At 37.4% G+C, this 25418-nt stretch overlaps 1 protein-coding gene across 1 annotated transcript in view; it reads right to left on the reverse strand.

Annotated features, from left to right (window-relative positions):
• The window catches only part of DMD (dystrophin), a 2035184-nt gene that overhangs the window by 1184141 nt on the left and 825625 nt on the right, over positions 1 to 25418 (reverse strand). The window contains exon 43 of the mRNA XM_065901098.1: positions 19455 to 19627. Within this exon, the coding sequence (XP_065757170.1) occupies positions 19455 to 19627 (173 nt within the window). The remainder of the gene's footprint in view (positions 1 to 19454; positions 19628 to 25418) is intronic.

Here is a 25418-nt window from a genome sequence, read left to right on the forward strand (position 1 = left end):
AGACAGATTTTTTTTTAATTGAATGACTGACCAAGGAAAACTACTGAGCTCAAGAAAGCCAGTTTGTGATTTATCTGGAAGGCTCTTACGTGGTGTGGGCAGTAGAGCAGAATAATGGTGGAGTACTACTTAATTCCAGGACTAAATATTTTAAACAATTATAAATAATGTTATAAAATTTGAACATTGTAATTTTTGGAAGAAATACGTTCCATTTCTATACCTGAATATTAGATCATTTTTTAGGTATTTGATGGAAATTGAGCTTATAAAAAATGATTGATTATAAATAAAGTAATAACTCCCTACACACCCAGAGTCATTTGAAACCGAGGACTTATCCTAACAATGGCATAGTTCAAATGTATCATGCAGGTCCATGAACTAGTATCACAATCAGACTGGAATGCTTTTATTGCCTTATTTAATGTGTGCACTCACATAGCAATCACATTAGCCACAAATGAAAGTCAGTAGCTTGTGAGTGAAGACCAGAAAAAATAAAGGTACGTATTTTATGATTCTACTTTTATAACATTCCAGAAAATGCAAACTAATCTATAGTGTCAGACAGCAGATCGATGATTTCCGGGAGTGGAGGTAGGGCAGGAGGGAAGGATTACTAAGAGGTCACTTATGAGGGTGATGGTTATGTTCATTATCTTGATTGTGGTACTGCTTTCACTGGTGTATACACATATCAAAACTTATCAAACTGTATTATTTAAACATGAGGTTTATCGTATGTCAATTACACCTCAATAAAACTATTAAAATGGTTAGTAGCTGGGCTCTAACACTACTTAAATGCATTAGTAGGTATAAAATATTTACTTAAAAACAATTTATGCTTCCTCAATGAGAGTAACTGACTACTATAGTGGATGCTGTGGTGTGTCACCGAAATTTACCAATTACAAATGAAGCATGCATTCTCTGACTGCTGTAAGTGTTACCTTCTAACAAATCACCATTTAGCCCTTCTCAGAAATTTCCCTGAGAAGACAGGAGCTTCCTTGCCTAAGATTATACTGCCTGGAAGTGGGTAGGTGGAAGACTCATATCCAATGACAGATGGAGTTAGAGCCACAAAACTCCAACCGCTTTGCCTCACTCAGGAATACTCTGAATGACCATCCCAACTCCACATGGGACTGGCTGAGATCTCTCTTGTTAACTACAACACAATTTCAATGCCTCCCTATGTCCAACCCTGTCCCCTTTATTCTCTTGCAGCTGTTGTTTTTAGAGCACTCCCTAATAAACCTTCTGCATGGAAATCTCTGTCTCAGAGTCTGTTTCTCGAGGAACCTAATCTAAGACAACAACCTATATGGTGAAAATCTAAAGTGCAGAATACAGAACTACATACCAGAAGATGTTACCTAGATAACATCATGAAAATTTCTATCCGTATTCATAAAGATTCATTATATACAATGATAGCCATCTTTGTTCATTGCTCATTCACCTTGTTACTAGATTTCTGGAATAGGATATAGAAGTCTTTAAAGAAAAATGAAGAAAGAGATATGGTGAACACTTGGCATGTGATAACAGAGAATCTTTTGCAGAATGTCAGCTATTGGGGACATTTTCATGCTTGGCAGAATAACTGTCATTAAATTTTAGTACATGAAGTCACAACATTTTGTTATCTTACGAGATCCATCTACCATGTCAAAATAATATGAACACATGCCAATAGAAATTACATTTCACTACTGTTATTGCCAGAAACTTGGCAAAATGGTCTCTTATTTTGTAAATTTATTAAAATAATACCATTAAGAAAAATGGAATTAACTAGATGCTAACTTTCCAGGATCACTTTTCACTAAATGAAATTGCCATTAGAATTCTTTCCTTAGAATGAAGAGAGCAGTTTCCAAGAAGACCTCAGTTGATTTTCACCACCTAGCAACATGGAACACATATCTTAGCCCTGGGAGACAAATGAAAGAAAAGAAAAATTTCTTCTACTAGAAGACCATCCAGGATATTGAGTGGTAATAGACATCTTCCATCTAATGACAGACATGAGGAGGGAAACAAGGCTTTAATAACTGAAACAATTCTTCCTTCCCCTTCTACCCACTCTCATCTATCCCACAGGTACTGATCTCAAAACTCATTTCAAAGGTTTGGCATCCAAATGAAGAAATGTAAATGAAGCTAACTTCCAAACTACCTTCATACAGTCCAAGAGACTTGCTTTCAGTAGAATAAACAACAAAATGTCTATAGGTTTCCTTAATGTAGAAAAACAACCCATCTATATAAAAAGGCAGTATAATCAGTACATTTTACTTTCTGCGTTTACTTACTAAAGCTAAATGACATTTTTATTTTGACTTTTTGTCTTCAAAGTCCATTATCTTATTAATAATAGAACATCTGTGAGATAAGTATTTTAAGTTCTGTCCATTGGCAGTCTTTGATATAAAGATTTAGGCCTCATGGGAAGAAATGTTATCATGAAAATCATTTAGAGAGCGAGTTCACAGAAAACATTTCATGTTTATATTTTCTAATATTCACAAAGTTACTCCCTATGAAACAGTTCTTGGAAAATATCATTGATAAAAGACATATGACTAAGATACTTCAAAGCAAAAGCAGAAATACTGAAGTGTTATACAGATAAGGGATCTGATTTTATGGCTATTGATAAGACTGACAGAGCAGTCTTCATACAAAGTATATTTCGTAGTACTTTTGCTTTATTTATAACTTCAAGAAGACACATGGTCCAGTCCAGCCAATAAATGGCTATGTAGTAATGGTTATTAAATTATTATAATAATAATTGCCTATGTCTTTCATGATTGATATGTCACCACCCCCAAAGGGACCGTGAGGCAGTCTGTACTGAGGCTAGTGAAAACCTAATGCTCCCCTTTAGCTAGGTTGTGATCTATTTTCTTGCTATATACAGAATCCTGAAAAAAAGGGACTGAAAGTAATTCCAGTGCTTTTAAACCCAATCTACAATTTAATTTCCTTTGTGACCTTTGAAACATCACAGTTATAGAAGTCTAGCTTTCCTATTTCCCCTGATTTTCCACAGGTATTTCCTTATTAAGAAACAAAACAAAACAACCTTCACACAATTTGCAGCCCTCTTTCTTTCAATAAAAAAAGGATTTTCACTTAACTCATTTCATTTTCCTGTGTTCTTCAACCTTAAAAAACTTCAAGCCTTGCTCATGTCTCCCTTAAACTTTATACATAACAAAAGCCTCACTCTTTTTCTGCCATCTAGTCGAGTCTTCTAGATCTCTAATCCTTCGTATTACTCTTCATGTTACCACTCATAAACCAAATGATTTTTATGTGGCAAAAAATTTTGATCATGAGGTAGAATTAACTAATGAGCAAAATTTGTCTTCATTCATTTCTAATGAGAACTAATTTATTCTTACATTCTCTAGGGATATCCAAAGAATTGTGTTTTGATCTTCCAAGACTTTAACTCTGAAAATGCTAGAATGAGTAATGAATGTCAAACCGACACCATGCATGCTGGTTCAAACAAGTAATAGAGGCCTTCTGGGATTCTGCAACCATATAAAAGTAATCATAATTTTAACTTGTCCTTTGACACCAGAAACAAGACTTTTGGATAATTTGTAGACCACTTGGAATAAATTTGGCATACAAATAAAATCTTCTTAAATTAATCCTCTGAGAAATCTCCCAAATATTTATTGGTGATAGAAAACACAAATTCAAGCCTTTTATGCCATTCAAGAATTTCACTTAAGCAGGACTGTGTCCACAATTTTCAATTTCTAGTTCTAATTGTGTCACTAACTAGTGTGAATCCCGCTTAAAAAATAAAACTATGTCTAAATCCTTTTTACAACTGTAAAGCAAAACTCAATAATTCAACGACCTAACAACAGTTAAGTATATGCAAACAACAAAGGTAAACATCAGTAAAAGAGTAAACAAACAAGTCAATGAGGAATAATGGGAAAGAAAGTTGCAGAAACATCAGAATGCAAATGCTTAGGATAAGGCAGGATCTAGAGAGCTGGAGGAATCAGAAAAGTAGCCCAAATATGCAAAAGAATGAACAGGTGGATAAGGAAGTTCAGTGGCTTTATTTAGTGGAAAAATCCCCCCCCCCACCCCGCTTCACATTGTAGCAGATCCAGCTGGAACCTCACCCATTCTCTTGGCTCTTGATGCTCCAGTGTGCCTTGGCTGATGTCCAACTGCCCTCAACTATATGTCTTAGTCTGAGGGCTTTCTTTTTGTAGCAGAGAACACACTACAGCCAAGTGCACGACAGGCTGGAAGTGCTTGCAAAAGACACACGAACACCCTGATCAGCCCTTAAAAATGATGAGTAAGGGTTGGAGTATAAACATCACAGCTCTCTTGCTCCTTGCCTAAAGTAACTGCATAATACCTGTTTTGTGGTTTCCTAGACCTTCTCCATGGAATTAAGCTCCAGTCTCCTACAGCAGTGGCTGACTGGATAAAACTCTTTACAGGTTACTTTCTCTTGCTTTTCTCACCACCTCACTACCCTACCACAATTTTCTGAGGTCACCTCCCAAATAAACAACCTAAACTCAAATCCTTGTCTCAGGATTTGCTTTTGGAGGAAGCCAAACTAAGACACTCTTAACCCCAAAATGTTTATTAAGACCCAAATCAATCCTTAACCAAAGCTAGCCTGACCCTGTAGATAGAGTTAAGGAAAAGCACAGAACTGGATTGGAAAATCCATTCATGCTTTTCAAACAATGTAGCATGTGCTCTCTGAGACAAAGTAAGTGTAATGGGATACACAGAGACCTAGTAGAAGGAAAGAGAGCATATTCAATAAATTATTAAATACCAACTAATGACAGGGTTTCAAAGGATAGGTCTTTAAGAAATTTGAATTATGATATAAGTAAAAATATAACAATTTCCAAGCATTGGATTCTACGTAAGCATACAAAAGATAGTTACTACAAGAAGGTTGTACCTCATCAAAAATAAGCTTTGTTTTGTTTATTTTTCTCATACTATTAAGCTGCTGAAATATAAATGTGATGAAGTCCCTTCCTTGTCATTGAATTCTGTGGAGTTTTATTTGTGAGAAAAGAAAATTTCCCGTTAGAAGAGTTGGCTTGGATTAGAAAATGCTTTATTATGTGCATTGCAAACCTACTTATTTACCACAGCTAGACAGAGACTCCTTCTTACTCTGTCATGCAGCTGCTTGTTTTTAAACAAATTTTGCCAAGAGACATAAACCAGATGGCCTTCTTCAAGGGTATATTGCGAGCCGTGATAGTCAGCTTATGGTAGTTTCAAGCAGCCGACAGCTGGGTAAGGAAAGTCATGATGCTATTCAGAAATCCAACTTCCAAGTATGCCAAAGCACAAGGAGACTCTCAAGTTGGTAAATAAAATTCTGATTTCAAGTTGGTTTTAATATCCTATTTTTTCAGGGGTCTTTAAACTTCTGCTTCATAATATTACAGTTTTTATTTTGTAAAACAGAAATACCCCCAACACATTATATTAGAGATAAAACTTGTGGAAAAAATGGATTCAGGATACATTTTCCAGTGGAATCAACAAGCTGTAGGTTGGACTTTCTCAAATAGTTAGAAATGTGCCATCAATAAAGCTTACTGAAGCTGTAACATTCTACTGTGGTAGTGTAATATATTAAATTGTCATTTTGAATTCCATTCTGTAGTATTATTATGTATCCTCATTCTTGACATGTTTTTTAGGCGAACAGAGTGTATTCCTCTGCTCCTGGGCTTTGGTCTTGCCATGTGACTTGCTTTGACCACTGGATGTGGACAAAAGAGGCAGTTTGGTAGTTCCAAGGCAAGGTCTTCAGAAGCATTATGTGTTTCTGCTTGTCCTTCTGAGAGCTTCTGAACTCTGCCATGGAAGAACATGCCCTAAGTATCTGCTGCCCTTCCAGCCTGGACCCCAGGATGAAACACACACATCAGGCCTATTCATTCAACCTACAGTCCCACAGGCTAAAATAGAGTTCACTTAGAGTAGCCCTCTAATCATGAGAATAATTACTTATTGTTATTTTGGGGTATGTTTATTGCACATAATTACTGGGGCAGCACCTAACCAATAGTGGCAGACTTTGTTAAAGGCCCAATGGAAAGCTACCTTGGGTCACTCATATTACTGGGTGACAGGGAAAAAGGGATAAGACAAATATGAGAGTTGACATCAACGTCTTAATCATGGTGCTATTACTTTATAGAAGGTACCCGTAAAGATTACAGAATTGTACCTCTGATTATCTCAGAATTCCTTCAAAACAAAGGGCATGAGAAAGACAATCCTTAGTTTCCAACATTATCTCTGAATATTAGAAGAAGACAAATGAAAGGAAGAAAGAAAAAAATAAAGCATTTCAAGAGAAGCTACACAGAATTTACCTTTTGTGAAAAAAAAATATACAGCTTAAATGTATTCAAACATAAACATTATTCAAATTGTAAGGATTTTTTAAATGTCCATCTAAGCTATTATTTATTTTTCTAAGTATCTAACCATTCTAGGAAATCACATAGAATATTTTAAAATGTGTTGTTTCAAGCAGAAATCTCTCAAAAACCACATCTTTAGCTTGTAATGGGCAGTTTTCCCTTGAGGAAACTGATGTTTTTCAAGAGGAATCTGAGACTGTCCGTGGATAAACTAAAACTAATAAGAAAATAATTCTTTTGAAAATTGCCTTTACAGTCAAGAATTTGCAATTCTCACAGCGTAAACAGAATTTTTAAAGGGTTAGAATTTCGTAATGGCAACAAATCACGCTCCTGCCCACAGAATAGTAGAAGTTAAAATAAGCAAGCAAGTAAGCAAACAAACAAAAAGTTTGTTGACTTCCACCACAAACTTATGTTGACTTTAGTGGCTAATGGGTATATTTTCTTTAGGGGAGTCTGCTTACTCCTCTCAAATACCATAATTATAGGAACATATCAAGATCTCAGATTACTCATATATTGCTATATCCATACTTCAAAGTCATAATTCAGCTTTATTACAGAAAAATGAAAGTAAATATGAGAAAATCCATAAATATTTTGTTGAATAAACTATAATGGAAATGAAGTTCTTGTTAATCAAAGAAACAAGAGCTTATTCATTCCAAAATATTACAACTTTTGAGTCAGCAGTTTATCATTTACATGTAAGGAGTCATCAATTTAAAAATTAATTTGTATTGAGCAAGTACCATGGAATTATACTGTGTTTGGCAGAAACTGTATGGCACAGTTTCTGCCCTATAGGAACAAAAACTCTCCTGGATGGTACAGAGTTGCACACAGTTATGAAAGACATACAAATTTATGATAAGCACCTGTAAGAGCAGTACATGACAGGGTTCTAGGGACACAGAAAATGAAATAATTGATTGAGACCAGAAAATGATTCCAAATAGTGATATTTGCATTGGGTCCTGAATGATGAGTAGGACATTGACTACTACCAAAGAACAAGGCAGGGTTCCTCAAGCACTTGAGGAGATCATTTACCACTTGGTTTTGCAAAGCATCTTATAGTATCACAGTCTATTTTTCTATAGACATTGAACGTGAAGATACCACCCTCTAAATACATCTCTTTGAAACACTGTGGTTTCAGATCAAATAGTTTAAGAACTTTTTATATGTACCTCTGTTTCTGCTACTGAAGACTGATGGCTGAAACAGAGAACATAATCCTTGAGCATGAGAAATCCTATATGAAATATATAGGAGACAAAGGACGCAGAGACAAGAGTTCATAACTTGGGTCAAAATATGGGCTCTGGCACATACTTCCTATGCGAGCTTGGGACAATTATTTGTTCTCTCCAAATCTCAAGTTCCTCATCTGAAAATAAGGTTCTCCTGAGGCGGAAATCATACATGTAAAGTGCTGAATACCTGCCTGGCCTGTAGTTGTTGCTAAAACAGAAGCTCTTTACTCTTATGCAACACCCATCTTACATGCCCAGAAAAGGGGATGTCCTGAAATTACAGTACATTGTCATAATTTTACCTTTAGTCTTAGATCCTTATTTTATAGTGGATATTCTTGGAGTCAGTGATCTAAACTGCTACAGCTTACGAATGACCCAACTTAAGTCAAAGTAAGTAAGTAGGGAACATATAACCTAGGAGCACTGTGAAAACCGAGTCATCCATCACCTTCCTTGGCTAAGCAGGGGCTTTGCTGGAAAGAGGGGCAAGAGTCAGGCAAAAATTAATTAATGAAAATTTGTTTTGAGGGCATGGAGAGATAGAACAAGTGGGTACTGGGCAATGATGAAAAACTTCTACTTTTATATTGGCAGAATTCAGGAAGCCAGAGTAACATGTTTTCTCAATCAGAGTTCATAAAATTATGAAAGAAAGTAGGGGAAGGAAATAATACTCAAAAAAGCTATACTTATTACATATTTCTGAGGGTTGTTTACAAAACAGAACAAAATATTACTTTCTCTATATATACATTGAAGACTGTTAGCTCTCTTCCAATATGCATTCTCCCACTTTTCTATAACTGTACACTTTTTGGCAGAGCACATAGCATTTAGGAATAAAAGCAACATTTCTCAGCCTCCCTTGCAGCTTAGGTGTGGTCATGTGACTGACTTTGGCCAATGAAGTGTAAGTGTAAGTAAAATGTGGTAGTTGCCAGGAAACTTCCCTAAAAGACTACTTGTGTGAATCCTTTTCCCCTTCTCCCCACCTCCTCCCATCCTGCTTCTTGGAATGTGAACGTGGTAGGACTCCATCTTGCAATGTGTAGATGAGGGCCTACCATATAAGAATAGCAGGGTAGAAAGCAGGAATGAGTAGAGCCATCATACCTGCTTTGACTGCATACTCCTAGGTTTTGAAGGAGAGAAAAATATGCTTCTGTCTTAGTGAAGGCATTACTGCCTTGAGCTTCTGTTACTCTCAGCCAAAACAAATTCTAATTGATAGAGCTAAGAGAATTTCCATAAAAGTGACATTTAGCACAATTTTGTTTTCTTCCAAAACTCATACATCCCATGTAGACAGAAAAAGATATATATATATATTTAGAGAAGGGAAATTTTTGACATGACAAAGCCAAGAAACATACAATGAGTAAAGCTAAATAGTGGCATTATTTCCAAAATGAGGCTAGTCTTATAGGTTTCAAGTTGTTTTCTATACTAGAGGCTTTTTCCCTTTGGCAATGATGAAAATACAAATGTATTTAGATAAGAAACAAGCAAACTATAGCCCCCTGTACACTGAAGAAGTAGAATAGTCTATGGTGAAGAATCGAAATGTGTGTACACAGCTATCCTGGGAAACAAAAATGTTCAATTACTTTGAGAAAAAGATTCAGGATATTGATCTATGCTTAACTTTGAGATTATGTGAATTTTATATCAAGTCTATTTCTTATCTGAAGCAAGTTTTAAACTAACCTCTATGTGAACTGTAAAGATTTATAAGAATCTGAAAATGTTAAAGATATAAGGCAAATGATCCTGTATGAAATGGCTATCATAAAAAGCAAATCACTCTGCAACACTTGAGTGCTTTGAACTAGCAGTAGGAACATACAGAAGGCAAGCTGGAGGGCAGAAACAAACTTATATTTAATGCATTTCAAAATGCAAATCAAAACTATAATGAGGTATCACCTCACACCAGTCACATTCAGAATGGCTATCATCAAAAATATCTACAAACAATAAATGCTGGAGAGGATGTGGAGAAAAGGGAACCCTCTTGCACTGTTGGTGAGAATGTACATTGATACAGCCACTATGGAGAACAGTATGGAGGTTCCTTAAAAAACTACAAATAGAACTACCATATGACCCAGCAATCCCACTATTGGGCATATACCCTGAGAAAACCGTAATTCAAAAAGAGTTATGTACCACAATGTTCAATGCAGCACTACTTACAATAGCCAGGACATGGAAGCAACCTAAGTGTCCATCAACAGATGAATGGATAAAGAAGATGTGGCGCATATATATACAATGGAATGTTACTCAGCCATAAAAAGAAACAAAATTGAGTTATTTGTAGTGAGGTGGATGGACCTAGAGTCTGTCATACAGAGCGAAGTGAGTCAGAAAGAGAAAAACAAATACCATATGCTAACACATATATATGGAATCTAAAAAGAAAAAAAAATTGTCTGACGAACCTAGGGGCAGGACAGGAATAAAGACGCAGAAGTAGAGAATGGACTTGAAGACACGGGAGGGGGAAGGGTAAGCTGGGATGAAGTGAGGCAGTAGCACTGACATATATACACTACTAAATGTGAAATAGATAGCTAGTGGGAAGCAGCTGCATCCCACAGAGAGATCAGCTTGGTGCTTTGTGACCACGTAGAGGGGTGGGATAGGGAGGGTGAGAGGGAGACACAAGAGGGAGGTGATATGGGGATATATGTATACATATAGCTGATTCACTTTGTTATACAGCAGAAACTAACACAACGTTGGAAAGCAATTATACTCCAATAAAGATGCTAAAAAAATGCCCCCTTATTAAATAAATACAATAGGTCCCCTTCATTCTATTCCTTCACCAACTGTTCTCAACAACTAAACATTCACAGAAATTATATGTAAACAAAGAAATATAAACCAAAGGCTAGTTTAGGTATCTAATTCAAACGATATACTGTATTATGAATGGCTCACGTGTTAAATAGAGTTTCAAAAAAAGAGAATTGTGGAATAATTGTTTGTTGACAATTGACAGTCACTATGTTAACATTAAATACCTCCTAACACCAACTATATGGGATTATTTTGTAGTTTAAAGCTTTGCCTCTGGTAGTCAAACCTCCATGTAACTGGCATCAGCAGTCAAACCACAGACTTCATTTTGGGCTGCTGGGTGGAAACAAAAGATTTCTCTATTTCGCTCACAATTGCTCTCTCAGTGGTTTGCAACGTGCAACAACTGGCCAATGAAAGATATTCACAATAGCTAGGGGATTAATTTAGATTATACAGAGCCCCAGCAGAAATATAAACATGTGAACAGAGCAGCCTGACATAGAAGGCAGTGTGCAGGAGGGGGTGATCCCTAAATTGAAATACACAAGAGGAAACAGGGCAGAGAAGGTAGTGTAGAGGCTAAGCTTGGTGAAAGGAGATTATAGCAAATGACAGATTGGTAAAAGATTCGCCTTTCCTAAAGTTTTGATGATTTATTTTTGGCATATATGATACATCAGCACTGTCAGATTATAGTTTTCATCATCATCATTATCATCAAATAGTATTTATTAACCAAATGTGCTGTACTGGACATTGTACAAGGAAGGAAAATTGATATGGTTTCTGATATCCAGTAACGAATAAAATAAAACTGACCAATCAATGTAGACAAATGTAGGGGAGCAGATAGTGAACGAGATGCTTACCTGGGGAACACTTGAAGGTTAACAATAAACTTTTAAATATTTCCAATGTTTAGGTGAATTGGGGAGTGTATGGGTGTGTCTATGTATGTTTCCTGATAGATCTGTGGAGATAAAAGTGTATTATTTTCTTTACAGAGATAACTAAGTTCTAAAAATGAATTCTATTGAATCAATTATTTAATAAATAATGATTTTCAAAAACATATCTTGATTTTTTTTTTTTTTTTTTTTTGTGGTACGCGGGCCTCTCACTGCTGTGGCCTCTCCCGTTGCGGAGCACAGGCTCCGGACGCGCAGGCTCAGCGGCCATGGCTCACGGGCCCAGCCGCTCCGCGGCATGTGGGATCTTCCCGGCCCGGGGCACGAACCTGCGTCCCCTGCATCGGCAGGTGGACTCTCAACCACTGCGCCACCAGGGAAGCCCCCATATCTTGATTTTGAGAACCAAATCAGAAGCCTTCCCCATACACCATGGTCTCAGCAGCATGAAAAAGTGGGACATAAAGAGAAGATGTCACTTCTTCCTCAATTTAACACATCTTCCTCTGCAGTGTCCCCATGAATGAATGCATGAGAATACTTTCCCCTGGTCAGTACAACAATGATTCTGAAATGAGATGTAAAAAAATTTCCCATATTCAGGGTATTTTTTTTTTTTACTTCTTACTTCTTAATTCTACCAAGTTCAAAAAACAACAGTAGAATTATGTATTGGCACTTATACATATACCTGGGAGGGGAAACAAAGATCCAATCTGGCATAAAAATCTTTACATTTAGTAGAGACTAATTCTAAGACTGCAGTGTTAATCTTTCCTGAGTTGTCAGGATCCTGTGTGTGCTTCTCATGTATCTTCCCAAATACATATGGCATTGTGACAAACAGAAGAGGCTGCTAATGCTGCTATAGCTGAATGTCTCATTTAGGAACAAACAATTCTGGAAAAGCTCCCAGATTATACATCTGTTCCTCTAGCTTCCACTTTAGAGGATAAAATTGTATGGTGATGCCATAAGGATTAAAATATTATTCCTTTCCTCTATGGGTAGTGTGTGGTTATTTCCCTCACCTTGACATAAGAGAAAAATATTTATTGAATGCTCCAGTAGAAAAATTACAACTGAGATAGCAAATGCTTATGAGAAAGTTGCATTTGGAGTGGGCTTGCAGAATTACATGCTTGTCCCCCAGAATCTGAATACAGAGATGATTAAGGCACTCTCTCTTCAAGTCAGATTTCTTTGGTTTCTATTCCTGCTTTCTCTCGTTTCATTTCTTTCATTGTCTCACAGCAGCAAGAGTCTGTAAGCGCATTAATACTGTGAGCTTGGCGCTAAGGGAGCCAAACAAAGGAGAAATCCCTGGGGAAGCGGTTTCCAGCTCTCCCATTCCCAGCATCCTGTTGACATGTGGCACTGTGGTCCCAGCATGATGGTGGAAAATTCAGGAAAGCTTTCTCTAGAGTGGTGGTGCTCACAAACTTATCCTAGAGTCTGTACTGGCTTATTATAAAGTGTTTGGAAGTCCAGGGTGAAAGGCCAAAAATAGAACAATGTAACATGCTTTTCTTAAAACTACATATTTTTTTTTCTAAAATTCTGAGATCGGGGCCTTCTTGTACTTAAAAATGTATGTAGTTATGATTTTTTAAATTTTAAGTGTAAATTTCATTCAAGTACATCATACACACAGAAAAGTATACAAATCACAAGTGCACAGTTCCATACATTTTCTTAAGGGAAATGTACCAATGCAACCAGCATCCAGATGAATAAATAAAACGTTACTCAGAACACCAGGACTTGCTCCTGCCCTTGTTAGTTTCTATTCCCCATAAAGGTCACCATATCTGACCTTTAACCCCTGATATGCCTGTTTTGGAGTTTTATATAAATGGAATCATACAACATATATCCTTTTGTGCCTGGCTTCTTTTATGCAACATGGTTTTCCTATTTCTTATTTCATGAAATATCACTGGTAATAGAATTTGATTTTTTAAATGCCCTCACACCGTCAGACCAGAATCTTGTTGTTACACAATAATGCCATCTTATGGCTACAGAGCAATTTGTAGTCTAGAAACTGCTTTCACTTTTTAAATCTTATTTGATTTGTGCTATTCTCTAAGACTTGAGGAATAATTTCCTGAAAATGGGGCAAATTTATTAATGGTTTGAGGGATAGGAAAGGTGGTAACAGAAAGAAAGGAAAGACAACAAAGTATCTGGCACTTGAAAGGTCCTCCTTAAATGCTTGTTGAAAGAAGGAAAGCACATTGTTTCTCTAATACTAGGTAGATATTATGTTAATTATTTATTTTCATGTGTTTCCTGTAGGTATCTTTTATAAACAGTGAGCAATCCACCAAGAAATAGATGAAAACAGCATTTAGCAACAATGTTAATTTCTCATAAAGTTAAATATTTATCTTACGTTTATATATACGGATATCTATCCATATACATGGATATGTATATGCGCACATAGGATTCATGGATTTAATATTTACTGTGTTCACCATCTGTGTTTCCATAGAAAGGAGCCACTTTTAATACTTCGAGGATTTGTAAGTTTACTGAGGTACATGTTGAAATTCTATTTGCTGGAAGACAACGTATGGAAGCTGGTCTCCTAGATAATGAGTGAGCAGTCACAGTCAATCTGGATTTTAATCCTCTACTTGCCTTGACTTAGACAGTAATGTCTGTTTTACTTTATGACATTTAATAGAGGTGAGTTCTGCCATTATGGCGTTCATAAATCTGTTGATTAAGGATGGTCTCAGCAACTATGCCTTAGGAATGCCAAGAGACTAATGCATTTTCTCATATCTGTAACTTATTTGTGAGTAAACTGTGTAGCTCTATTAGAGCTAAATACTTTGGTGAAATAGAAATATGCAGATGTGTCACGTAGCATGTGTTTGGCAAGTCACTTAATATCTTTGTGATTAAGTCTCCCGTATAAAATAATGAAGCAGGATAAAATTACTAAGGTATTTTCTAGCTGTAAAAAAATCCTGTGTTATTAACTATCTATAATAGTTTAGATTATTATTCAGCAAATATTCATTCTTCTTTACCTTCCACCGTAGGAAGAGACTACTTCCCCATTCTACTCATGTCAGGCTTGCTTTGGCCAATGGCATGTGAGTGGCTTAATATGATCACAGGTTATAAGTGCTCTTAGGAGATTAGGCTTGGTTCATGCTCTGGTGACCCGTCATGAGCAGACTGTGCCACTGATCCTTCATCTTAAGCCCAGAATAAATATATATGTAACAGACCTTAACCCAGCACACATCCTAGAGGCTAGCCCAGTTAACCATAACTTGAAACAGCTGCCCAGCCACACTCAGCCTAAGTCAGCCAAAACACAGACAACCTAAAGATCCATAAGCATGAGAATAAAGGCTTGTTTTAAGCCATCGAGTTTTGGGGGTGATTTGTATCACCATATTACGGTAATAGCTGACTAATACACTATCATACCTGGATCATACATGAAAATATACTAATACCTTCTTACTGGCTCAAAGGTATTCTGTTTTAACCTCAAGTTGACTTATTTAAAAAAAAAATCAGTAGTTTTTTGTTGAGAACCCAACATGAGGGTATTTAAAAATGTACAGCTTCTATTCATGAGAAAAATGCAAATCAAAACTACGGTGAGGTATCACCTCACACCCGTCAGAATGGCCATCATTAAAAAGTCTACAAATGACAAAACCTGGAGAGGGTGTGGAGCAAAGGGAACCCTCCTACACTGTGGGAATGTAAACTGGTGCAGCCACTATGGAAAGCAGTATGGAGGTTCCTTATAAAACCAAAAATAGAATTACCATATGTTCCAGCAATCCCACCCCCAGGGCATATATCCAGAGAACACTCTAATCCAAAAAGATACATGCACCCGAATGTTCACAGCAGCACTATTTACAACAACCAAGATATGGAAGCAACCTAAATGTCCATTGACAGATGAACAGATGATGTGGTATATACATACAATGGAATACTACTCAGCCATAAAAAATAATGAAAATGCCATTTGCAGCAACATGGATGGACCCAGAGAGTATCATACTAAGTGAAGTAAGTCAGAGGAGGACAGATATCATATGACATCACTTATATGTGGAATCTAAAATATGACACAAGTGAACTTACTTACAAAACAAAAATAGACTCACAGATATAGAAAACAAACTTATGGTTACTAAAGGGGAAAGGGGGTGGGGGAAGGATAAATTAGGAGTTTGGGATTAGCAGATACAAACTACTACATATAAAATAGATAAACAACAAGGTCCTACTCTACGGCACAAGGAACTATATTCGATATCCTGTAAAAAAACCATAATGGAAAAGAATATGTATATATATGCATAACTGAATCACTTTGCTGTACACAAGAAACTAACACAACATTGTAAATCAACTATACTTCAATTTAAGAAAAAGAATCTATAGCTTCTAGTCTCTCTAAGGATTCAAAAATCTACCATTGTATGGGCTTGGTGGGAGATAAATTCCTGACTATCACCGCAATGGATCCCAAATTCCAGCTATTTATTTTCCCTAACCCCTGGCAGTTAGAACCTAGTTATATGACTGAAGCATGCCTTATTACAGGAGTTGGCAATTTATGGCCCACCAGCAAAATCTGGCCTACCACCTGTCTTTATAAATAAAGTTTTATTAGAACAAGCCATTGATTTGTATATTGTCTATGGTTTCTTTCACCCTGCGACAGCAGAGTTGAGTAGTTACAGCAGAGATCATAGGACCTGCAAACACTAAAATATTTACTAATTGGCCTTTCAGAGAAAAAAAATATCCATCTCCTGCTTTACCAAATAATTCTGTCAGAAACCTTAATTCTAAAATTAGTGACACAAAAAGAAATAATAATTTTGATACTTTTTGGCAGGATAGTAGCAACCAATATCCAGTGGCAATGGTACCTCTTGTGGACCAGTGGACCACGGCAGTGACAGAAGTTTATAATTCAGATTCATCTTATAGCTTGATGCTAGGTGTGTTTCTGGGTGCATATCCTGGTCTTCCTTGACAATTTCTGCCCATATTTAAACCTGACTCGCAGGCCTTTCCATTGATTCCATGAGTTACCTGATATCCTTCCAATTATATTATCCTACCTAAGGTAACTGGAGTTACTTTCTGTTAGTTGTAACTCAGAACCTTGAACAGTCCATTGACCTTGCTTTATTCCTGACTCTGAGTAAGATGTTCCTATTCCACTCCCCAAGGATCTTGTTCTCGCCCTCTCACATCACTCACATCTGTCAACCTGTAATTTATTGGCTGTTTGTCCATTTTCTCTCTAGGACTGGGAGGTTCTTCCAATCAGGGACTGAATTTAAATCAACTCTCCATGGTGCTCAGGAAAATGTGAAAGCATATAAGAAAGAATTAGCAGGCATGAAGACTATAAGAGCCAGAAGACCATTATTTTTATCTTCAAAACTGCCAAGCTTGATCGAGTCGTTATCGTGTATAAGCAATCTGCTAAGCACTCTACATACATTGTGTCATTTAATCCTCATAACAACTCTATGACTTAGAAAATCTTTTTATCCCATTTTATAGATAAGGGAATTGTGGAGCATAAAGGTTAGGGAACTTGTTCAAGGACATAAATCCAGTCAGCAGGAAAGCCAGGATTCCAAAACAAGTTGAACTCTAGTGTCTGTGCTCACAAGCAATAACTTAAAACAGTTTTACTTGAGACTAGACTAAAAGTCACAGGAAATTTAGCAGCTCCTGACCAATTCCTAGAGGAACCCAGTTAGAGGAAGATTAGGATACTTTTCCAGAAACTGGATAAGAAAAGAGTGGGTCTACTGGCGTTAGTGACACACTATCTCTTGCCAGACATAGGAAAGACCCCACCCAGACATGGGGTGAGAATTCAGGAAAGACCCCACCTAGATGTGGGGTGGGAATTCAGCTTACTCTCTCTGTGGAATGGCATTAGCCTTCTGCTTCTTTTAAAGACTATGGTTGAAGGTGAACTGAAAGGGAAAGAGTTGTATGACTGTCATAAGGGAATACCCAGCTCACTGACCAAAGATGACATAAAGTGGGGAAGAAGTCTCAGAAAGCAGAAAGTTTCACCTCTGCTTTCGTGCAAGAATGGGAGGTGTCTATAGAAGCACAGTAACCACTGGCTACCCAAGAACCCTGCAAGGTTCTTAAGGGATAGTGTTGGTGGTCTTGGATGGTTGGAAGAAAACACTGAGAGAAGACAACAAAGACAAAAACATCCCCAAAGTGGAATGAGCTCCCCAAAAGACAGTGATGAAACTGACCTCATTGGAGCAACTTGTAAAAGCTCATTTTGACTCAATGTGGGCTACTGAGAGGTGCACCATGATGGCAATATGAGTTTGTCTTTTGCAGCATATACATAGGGTTGTTGAGTTTCTTTCCCTTTATCAAGAATGGCTTTGGATACCCTAGGGCCCCTCTGTTTTCCAGCAAGTTGATATAGAACTACTGGACCATCCAGGGAAAAATATTCTCAGGCTTCTTGCAGGAGGCTTCAGTCCATACACACTGAACATCCACTTCGTGCTCAAGACTACCTTAATCCTGAGCATACCACACAAAATAAAACACAGCTTTTGTCTCTCAGGAGCTTGTGCAGGAGGCAAAAAAGGAAAAAATCAATCAATAAAATTGATTGCTATGTAGTAAATTCTAGGAATAGGTCACTTTGGAGCAGGTACTCTACAGAGTAGCCACCAAGTCTGGTGACATCTGCAAATACATAAATAGTATGTTGATATTATATTCCATTAATGTTAAAATAATATCTAACTTTCTATGATCAACTAATATTTTTAGCATTTTAAGAAGGAAATAACATCTCACATGAGACTTGAAGGGCAGGTAGGCCAGAGAGGGCAGAAAACATTTGTGAATCTTTAAATCAATTTAATATTGATAGAGCAGAATTTGGAGGGGTTGTAGGGCAGGCAGGAATTGATAAACAGTGAGGCTGACCAGAGGAGCAGGGGTCATGTGAAAGCGTTATATCCCCAATTAATAAGTTTGCACTTTATTCTAAAGGGAATGTAAGTTTTCTTACACTTCAGAAAAACAATTCTGGATGAAAGATAATTGGGAACAAAGTAGGGATGATCACTGGAGACAACTGAGATTTCTGCTAGAAGTACTGATTTAGGAATCTAATGCAGTAAATGAAGAACAAAAATAGAAGTAAAGATGGCAAGAAATGGACAGATCTGAGAGATATTAAGGAGGTTCTTTGTAATTATTAAAAATGATTTGATTTCCTCTGAGAATAATGAAGATGGTCTTGAACATATCTTTGAAACCAACTGTTTTAAGCCATTACAACTTTATTCCTTTTAACCTAAAATTGGAAGAGAAAACAATATCTTCTTGTAGTATGAGGCTAAGAAATGTATGTGACTTTTAAAAATCTGGTCAACAGTTGGATATTTAAAATAAGGGAAGCACTAAAAATTAATTATTTTAAATCAACAATTTCCTTGTAGCAAAAAAGTGGGGGGACTTCCAAATGTAAAGGATCACCTTCAAAACAGAAACAACACACGAAAATCCACTTTGTGTTGCCAGCTTGTATTTCCAATATATTAATCTAAGTATATCAAATGGTTATAAATCTATAGGATACAGATTTGACCAAAGGTATACAATTTATATTGTACAATTATTTAAACCACCTCAATTAAATGACCAGATAGGTTTTGCCATTACCTGAAATTTTAGAGGATATTATAGTGCTCCAACGTAATACTAACTTCAGTACAGAAAAATTTGTTGAATTCAGCTCATTAGTCTGAACTGTTCATCATTATTTGTTCTTACTCCACTTACCTTTTTCCAGTGAAAGTGATACTTCTCCCTCTCTTCCTCCTTACCTCTCTTTTTTCCATGGAGAACACTGAAATGAACTCTAGAATTCCTGGGAGACAGGTATAATCATTTAGTAAAAGGAAAGTGGTACCTACCCTTGTCGGTCCTGGCACATTTTGTTAACTCTTTCCCATTGGAAATCGAGCCGTGAGAGAGCTTCCTGTAGCCTCGCCTTTTCCACCGGTGTGGCACTTTGCAACGCTGCCGCCTTCTTATCGTGAATAACGTCAATCCGACCTGAGATTTGTTGCAGGCTGTCTTTTATATTCTGTAATATTGAAATTTCAAAGCAAGTCAAAAATGATTCAGCTGTCTATGGAAACAGAAGAAAGGAAATTTATCAACCCCCAAAGTAACTAATGGCCTCGCATTTTTAATCTATTGACTTTTTTTTTTAACATCTTTATTGGGGTATAATTGCTTTACAATGGTGTGTTAGTTTCTGCTTTATAACAAAGTGAATCAGTTATACATATACATATGTTCCCATATCTCTTCCCTCTTGCGTCTCCCTCTCTCCCATCCTCCCTATCCCACCCCTCCAGGCGGTCACAAAGCACCAAGCCCATATCCCTGTGCCATGCGGCTGCTTCCCACTAGCTATCTACCTTACATTTGTTAGTGTGTATATGTCCATGACTCTCTCTCGCCCTGTTACAGCTCACCCTTCCATCTCCCCATATCCTCAAGTCCGTTCTCCAGTAGGTCTGTGTCTTTACTCCTGTCTTACCCCTAGGTTCTTCATGACATTTTTTTTCTTAAATTCCATATATATGTGCTAGCATACAGCATTTGTCTTTTTCTTTCTGACTTACTTCACTCTGTATGACAGACTCTAGGTCCATCCACCTCAGTACAAATAGCTCAATTTCGTTTCTTTTTATGGCTGAGTAATAGTCCATTGTGTATATGTGCCACATCTTCTTTATCCATTCATCCGATGATGGGCACTTAGGTTGTTTCCATCTCTGGGCTATTGTAAATAGAGCTGCAATGAACATTTTGGTACATGACTCTTTTTGAATTTTGGTTTTCTCAGGGTATATGCCCAGTAGTGGGATTGCTGGGTCATATGGTAGTTCTATTTGTAGTTTTTTAAGGAACCTCCATACTGTTCTCCATAGTGGCTGAACCAATTCACATTCCCACCAGCAGTGCAAGAGTGTTCCCTTTTCTCCACACCCTCTCCAGCATTTATTGTTTCTAGATTTTTTGATGATGGCCATTCTGACTGGATTAGTCTCCAAAATTTACAAGCAGCTCATGCAGCTCAATAACAAAAAAACAAACAACCCAATCCAAAAATGGGCAGAAGACCTAAATAGACATTTCTCCAAAGAAGATATACAGACTGCCAACAAACACATGAAAGAATGCTCAACATCATTAATCATTAGAGAAATGCAAATCAAAACTACCATGAGATATCATCTCACACCAATCTATTGACTTTTAAAAGTCATTAGCCTTGAAGCCCAGTGATTTCAACATGCCCAACTTCAATGGATAATTCACAGTCCTCCTCTTGATACAGCTGATCACTCACTCCCTCCATCTTAAAACTCTATCTTCATTTGACTTCTGTAACCTGAATTTTTCTGGTTTTTCCTCCACCTTCTTGTCCACTGCTTCTCAGTCTGCTTTACAGAATCCTTCCCATCTTACTAATCTCTTAATATTGGAGTGCTCTAGCTCAGTTCTGACACCTTTCCTTCTCTATCTATATTACCTCTTATTTGGTCCCATGACTGTAAATAATCTCTATGTGACAATGACTCTCAAACTTACATCTCCAGCCCTGACCTCAACTCTGAAATCCAGACTCACAAATCTAGGTACTTTCTTGACACTTGGATGTCTCATGAGCATCTCAACCTTAGCATAACCACATTCTGAACTGCATCCCCGTATCTTTCTCTTCCCATGGTTTTCTCTCCTTTGGTAAATGACATATCAATTGATAGTTATTCAGGCTGACAACCTTGGAATCATCCTTGGTCTTTCTTTTTTAATCTCCAGTATTCAAATTGTTGGACAATCTTGTTGGCTCTACTTCTAGAACATGTCCAGAATTTGACCACTTCTCATTATCTCCCTTGCTATTGCTCTGATGATATAAGTTATCCTTATATCTCACCCAGATTATCACAATAGCTACCTAAATGATCCTCCTGCTTCCAGTCTTGCCCCTCTCCCAGTCAATTCTCCACACAACAGCCAAAGAAATTCTTATAAAACATAAATCAAATCATATTAATTCTCTTCTCATAACCCTCCAATGGCTCCTCATCAGACCCATAGTTTTTTTTTTTTTTTTGGCCCAGATGCCCGACTCGTGAGATCTTAGTTCCCCAACTAGGGATTGAACCCGCGCCCAGCAGTGGAAGCGACAAGTCCTAACCAGTGGACCGCCAGGGAATTCCCAACCCATAGTCTTTATCATGGCCTACAAATCTCTACATAGCTTGGCTGTACACTGCCTGACATTATAATCTTATTTTTTCCTTATTCTGCATTTGCTGTCCTCTCTGCCAAAAATACTCTTTCCCTCCAAGACACTTATATGGCTGTTTTCCTCACTTCTTTCTCATCTCAGAAAAGCCTTATCTACTGTTCCATTTTAAGTAGCAGCGCCAACTGCTCTGTATTCCCTGTATTGTTCATTTTTCTTCATGGCACTTATGACTAACATGAAATTATACAACTACTAGTTTCTCTGCATCACTAGATTAGATCCTATGAGTGCAGGGATGTTATCTGTCTTGCTCTATATTGGGTTTCCAGAGCTCAAACCTGTGCCTGGCACATGGTAGGTACCCAGTGCATTTGTGTTGAATAAGTGAAAGTATCTCAAAATTTAACTCCATAATTTTAAAGTCTAGATTATATTTAAGGGGAAAATGCACAATGCCATTAAGTAATAAAAATCTTTTAAAATATTAATGTTCAAAAAATGCTAAAAACTTACATATTTGTCTAGTCTTACAAATGTGAATTTGGTTATTTTGCTCATCTGAATTGTCAAAGACAAGTCAATTGAGTAAACATTTACTGAGCTCTTTCCTGTACAAGGACCAATACAGAGAAAGCAGAGGTAGGTGAAGCACAGTTTTATTTGTTTCGAAGAAGTTTTAAATTGATCTCATTGAGGTAGTAAGGGAGGATGTGGTTTGGAAACTGAAGGAAACAATTATAGTTTAGAAGTCCCAGTTAAATGATGAGAAATTATTTGATGAGTGGTCTAAGTGGTACCAAATCTTTTCTCAAAGTTCAGAAAAGGAATGAATCATATATCATATATGGTCACAAGCCAAGGAAAGGGCTCATAAAGGAAGTGCAATTTGGGGTAGACACAGCTGAGTAGTTGAAGTGAGAAGGACATCATACTTGGTAGGTAATACACATGCAATGACAGGGAACATGAGTAGCCGTATATGACTGACATTTCAGAAATGTACAGGATCAGGGAAGATGGGTCAGAAAACAGAGGCTGGAGATGATTAATAATGTGCTTTAAAATACTGCATGTAATTCAGTAGACAGTGGGGAACCATGACGTGTGTGTGTGCGTGTGTGCGTGTGTGTGTATTAATTTCAAATATACACAAAAGCAGAAAAGGAAAATAGTACAAACAGCCCCCATGAGCCCATTATCCAGTGCCAACACTTATGAAACCATGGACAATTTTGTTTCATTATATTTCCACCCATTCACCTCCTCAACTGGATTATTTTGAAACAAACTGATATATTATCCATAAATACTTCAGCATGTTTCCAATATACGTGAATTGTTTTCAAGGAAAGTACACATAATACCATATCCTACATCTAAAAACTTTAAAGTGTTATTAATGTAATCAAATATCTAGTTGTCCTTCATAATTGAGTTGAATTGAGAAACTTGTTTAGGAAGGAAACTTGGCAGAACTCAGTGACTGTTTGTTGGGTGAAGAAGAGGAAAGACTTGAATAACTCCCAGGTTTCTGGCCTGAGCATCCGGATGAATACTGATATCTGAGTAAAAGGATTTCAGATGGATGAACAGGTTCTGTGTGCACATGCATTTGTATTTGTGTTTGTGTGTGTGTGTGTGTGTGTGTGTGTGTAACAGATGATTTCCTTCTGGACACATATTATGAAGCCTTTGGGTTGTCAGACAATAGACATTCAATAGGCAGTTGGCAACAGACTTTGAGAATATGAATGAGATGGCAAATATCGTTGGGCCATACGTATTCTCACATTTCCACACGGTCTGGCCTTTCTGAGCAAAGAACATTGGCATCTGGGTTAGAGGATAATTGAATAGCAAACATACCTCGGTGTTTAGATTAGTGCATTTTTCCAGGGAGACTTAGAAGCTTATCCTTCTTGGATCCCTTTGCTTACATTCCAACTTACATTCTGAGGATAACAGACCTAGACCTTCCCCTCTCTCTGGAGAGGATGTATTTACATTCCAGAGCAAAGGTCTCTCTCTGTCTCTCTCTTCCCGCCTTGCTCTCCCCTCACCCACCCAAGTCCCTCCATGTCTGTCTGTCTGTCTCTATCAGATGTGCCAAATCCTTTACGTAAGTTCTAATGTTTATAATGTTGGGGTTTCTCTCTTGTACATCTGGCCCTCACTGCACGTCTCATGGGGATTTGAGTAATTAGTGAGATGTTCTCTGACCCAGAGATCACATGCTTCCTGTCAGGATAAATAAATACAGTTGACCCTTGAATAAAATGAGGGTTAATCTGTGTATAATTTACAGTTGGCCCTCCACATCTGTGGTTCCTCCACACCTGCGGATTCACCCAACCATGGATTGTATAGCACTGTAGTATTTACTGTGGAAAAATATCCACATGTAAGTGGATCCATGAAGTTCAAACCCATGTTGTTCAAGGGTGAACTGTATAAATATAAAAACTTAACAGGTATCAATAAAATGAACATATTTGCTGACTTGCAGACAAAATTGGGGTGGTTCAACCATGTGTGAGATGGAGACTAGGCTAGATAGGGGGTGCCTGTTGCTAAGCCTGCAGCTTCCCAGAAGGCTGGCTCTGAAGCAAACTCCATTGGGCAGCAGGAGAGAAGTCATGGGTAGATCTTAGGGAGCTTTCCTGCCTCATTCTAAGACTTTATGACTGTGGTGCATGAGGACTTGTGTTGGGGGAAGATTAATCTATAGAATCTTGTGAGGATATAGATAATGTCGGTTGTAAGGGGCAAAAGTCAATGCTTACAACGGGACCCTGAGGAAAGCAGCTGTGTTCCCAGGGCTTCAAATCAGCTAGACACAATGGTTATGGGTGATGTGAGTGAATTTCAGAGAGAGAGGAAGACAGAGAGAGAGAGATTGTTTATAAAATTCCAAGGTGTTGCCTTCAAGTCCATGAACACCTTGCGATTAGAAGGTTTCATTATTTTTTTGTTAAGCAACTCAATTTAACTCTGTGGTCAGAATATGTATCTAACAAGTATTACCATGTGAGAGAAAGGAAGGCATGCCAACACAGAAAGATCCTGTGAGATTCCTTATCTGGAGAAATGCAGGTTAAAATTGTCTTCTGCCAGTGTTACAGAATTGCTAGTCAGTGGAATGTAGTAGGTGTTGTTTCATTACAGGAGAGATGGTCAAATTGGTCAGAAACTTTGGTTAGACTGAAAGCGTGAGAAGAAAATTTGCCTAACGATGACCCTTTGTGGAAAGCAGAGGTCGAGGCTGGAGATGAATATGACCGAAGAGTAGATCTCATCAGACCTTGGAGAAGAACCAGAAGAGTAAAATATTTTAAAACTAAAGGGAGAACGAATATCAGGAAGGAGGGAGGGAGGGAGCCACCAGCAAGTCAAATGCATCTAGGAACAGGAGTAAAAAGTCAACTGTGGATATTTAGGAGGTGACTGGTGATCTTATCAAGAGCAATCTCAGAATATTGAAAGTATGGAAATGTAAATCTGGACAGAGAAGACTGTCTTCCATTGTCAACCTCTTTCACTACAAAATTGAAAATAGCTTAGTACTACACTATGGTTTGCTTTATTTGACATAAGACACTTCTTT

This window comes from Phocoena phocoena, chromosome X (assembly GCF_963924675.1).
Source record: "Phocoena phocoena chromosome X, mPhoPho1.1, whole genome shotgun sequence".
Taxonomy (NCBI): Eukaryota; Metazoa; Chordata; class Mammalia; order Artiodactyla; family Phocoenidae; genus Phocoena; species Phocoena phocoena.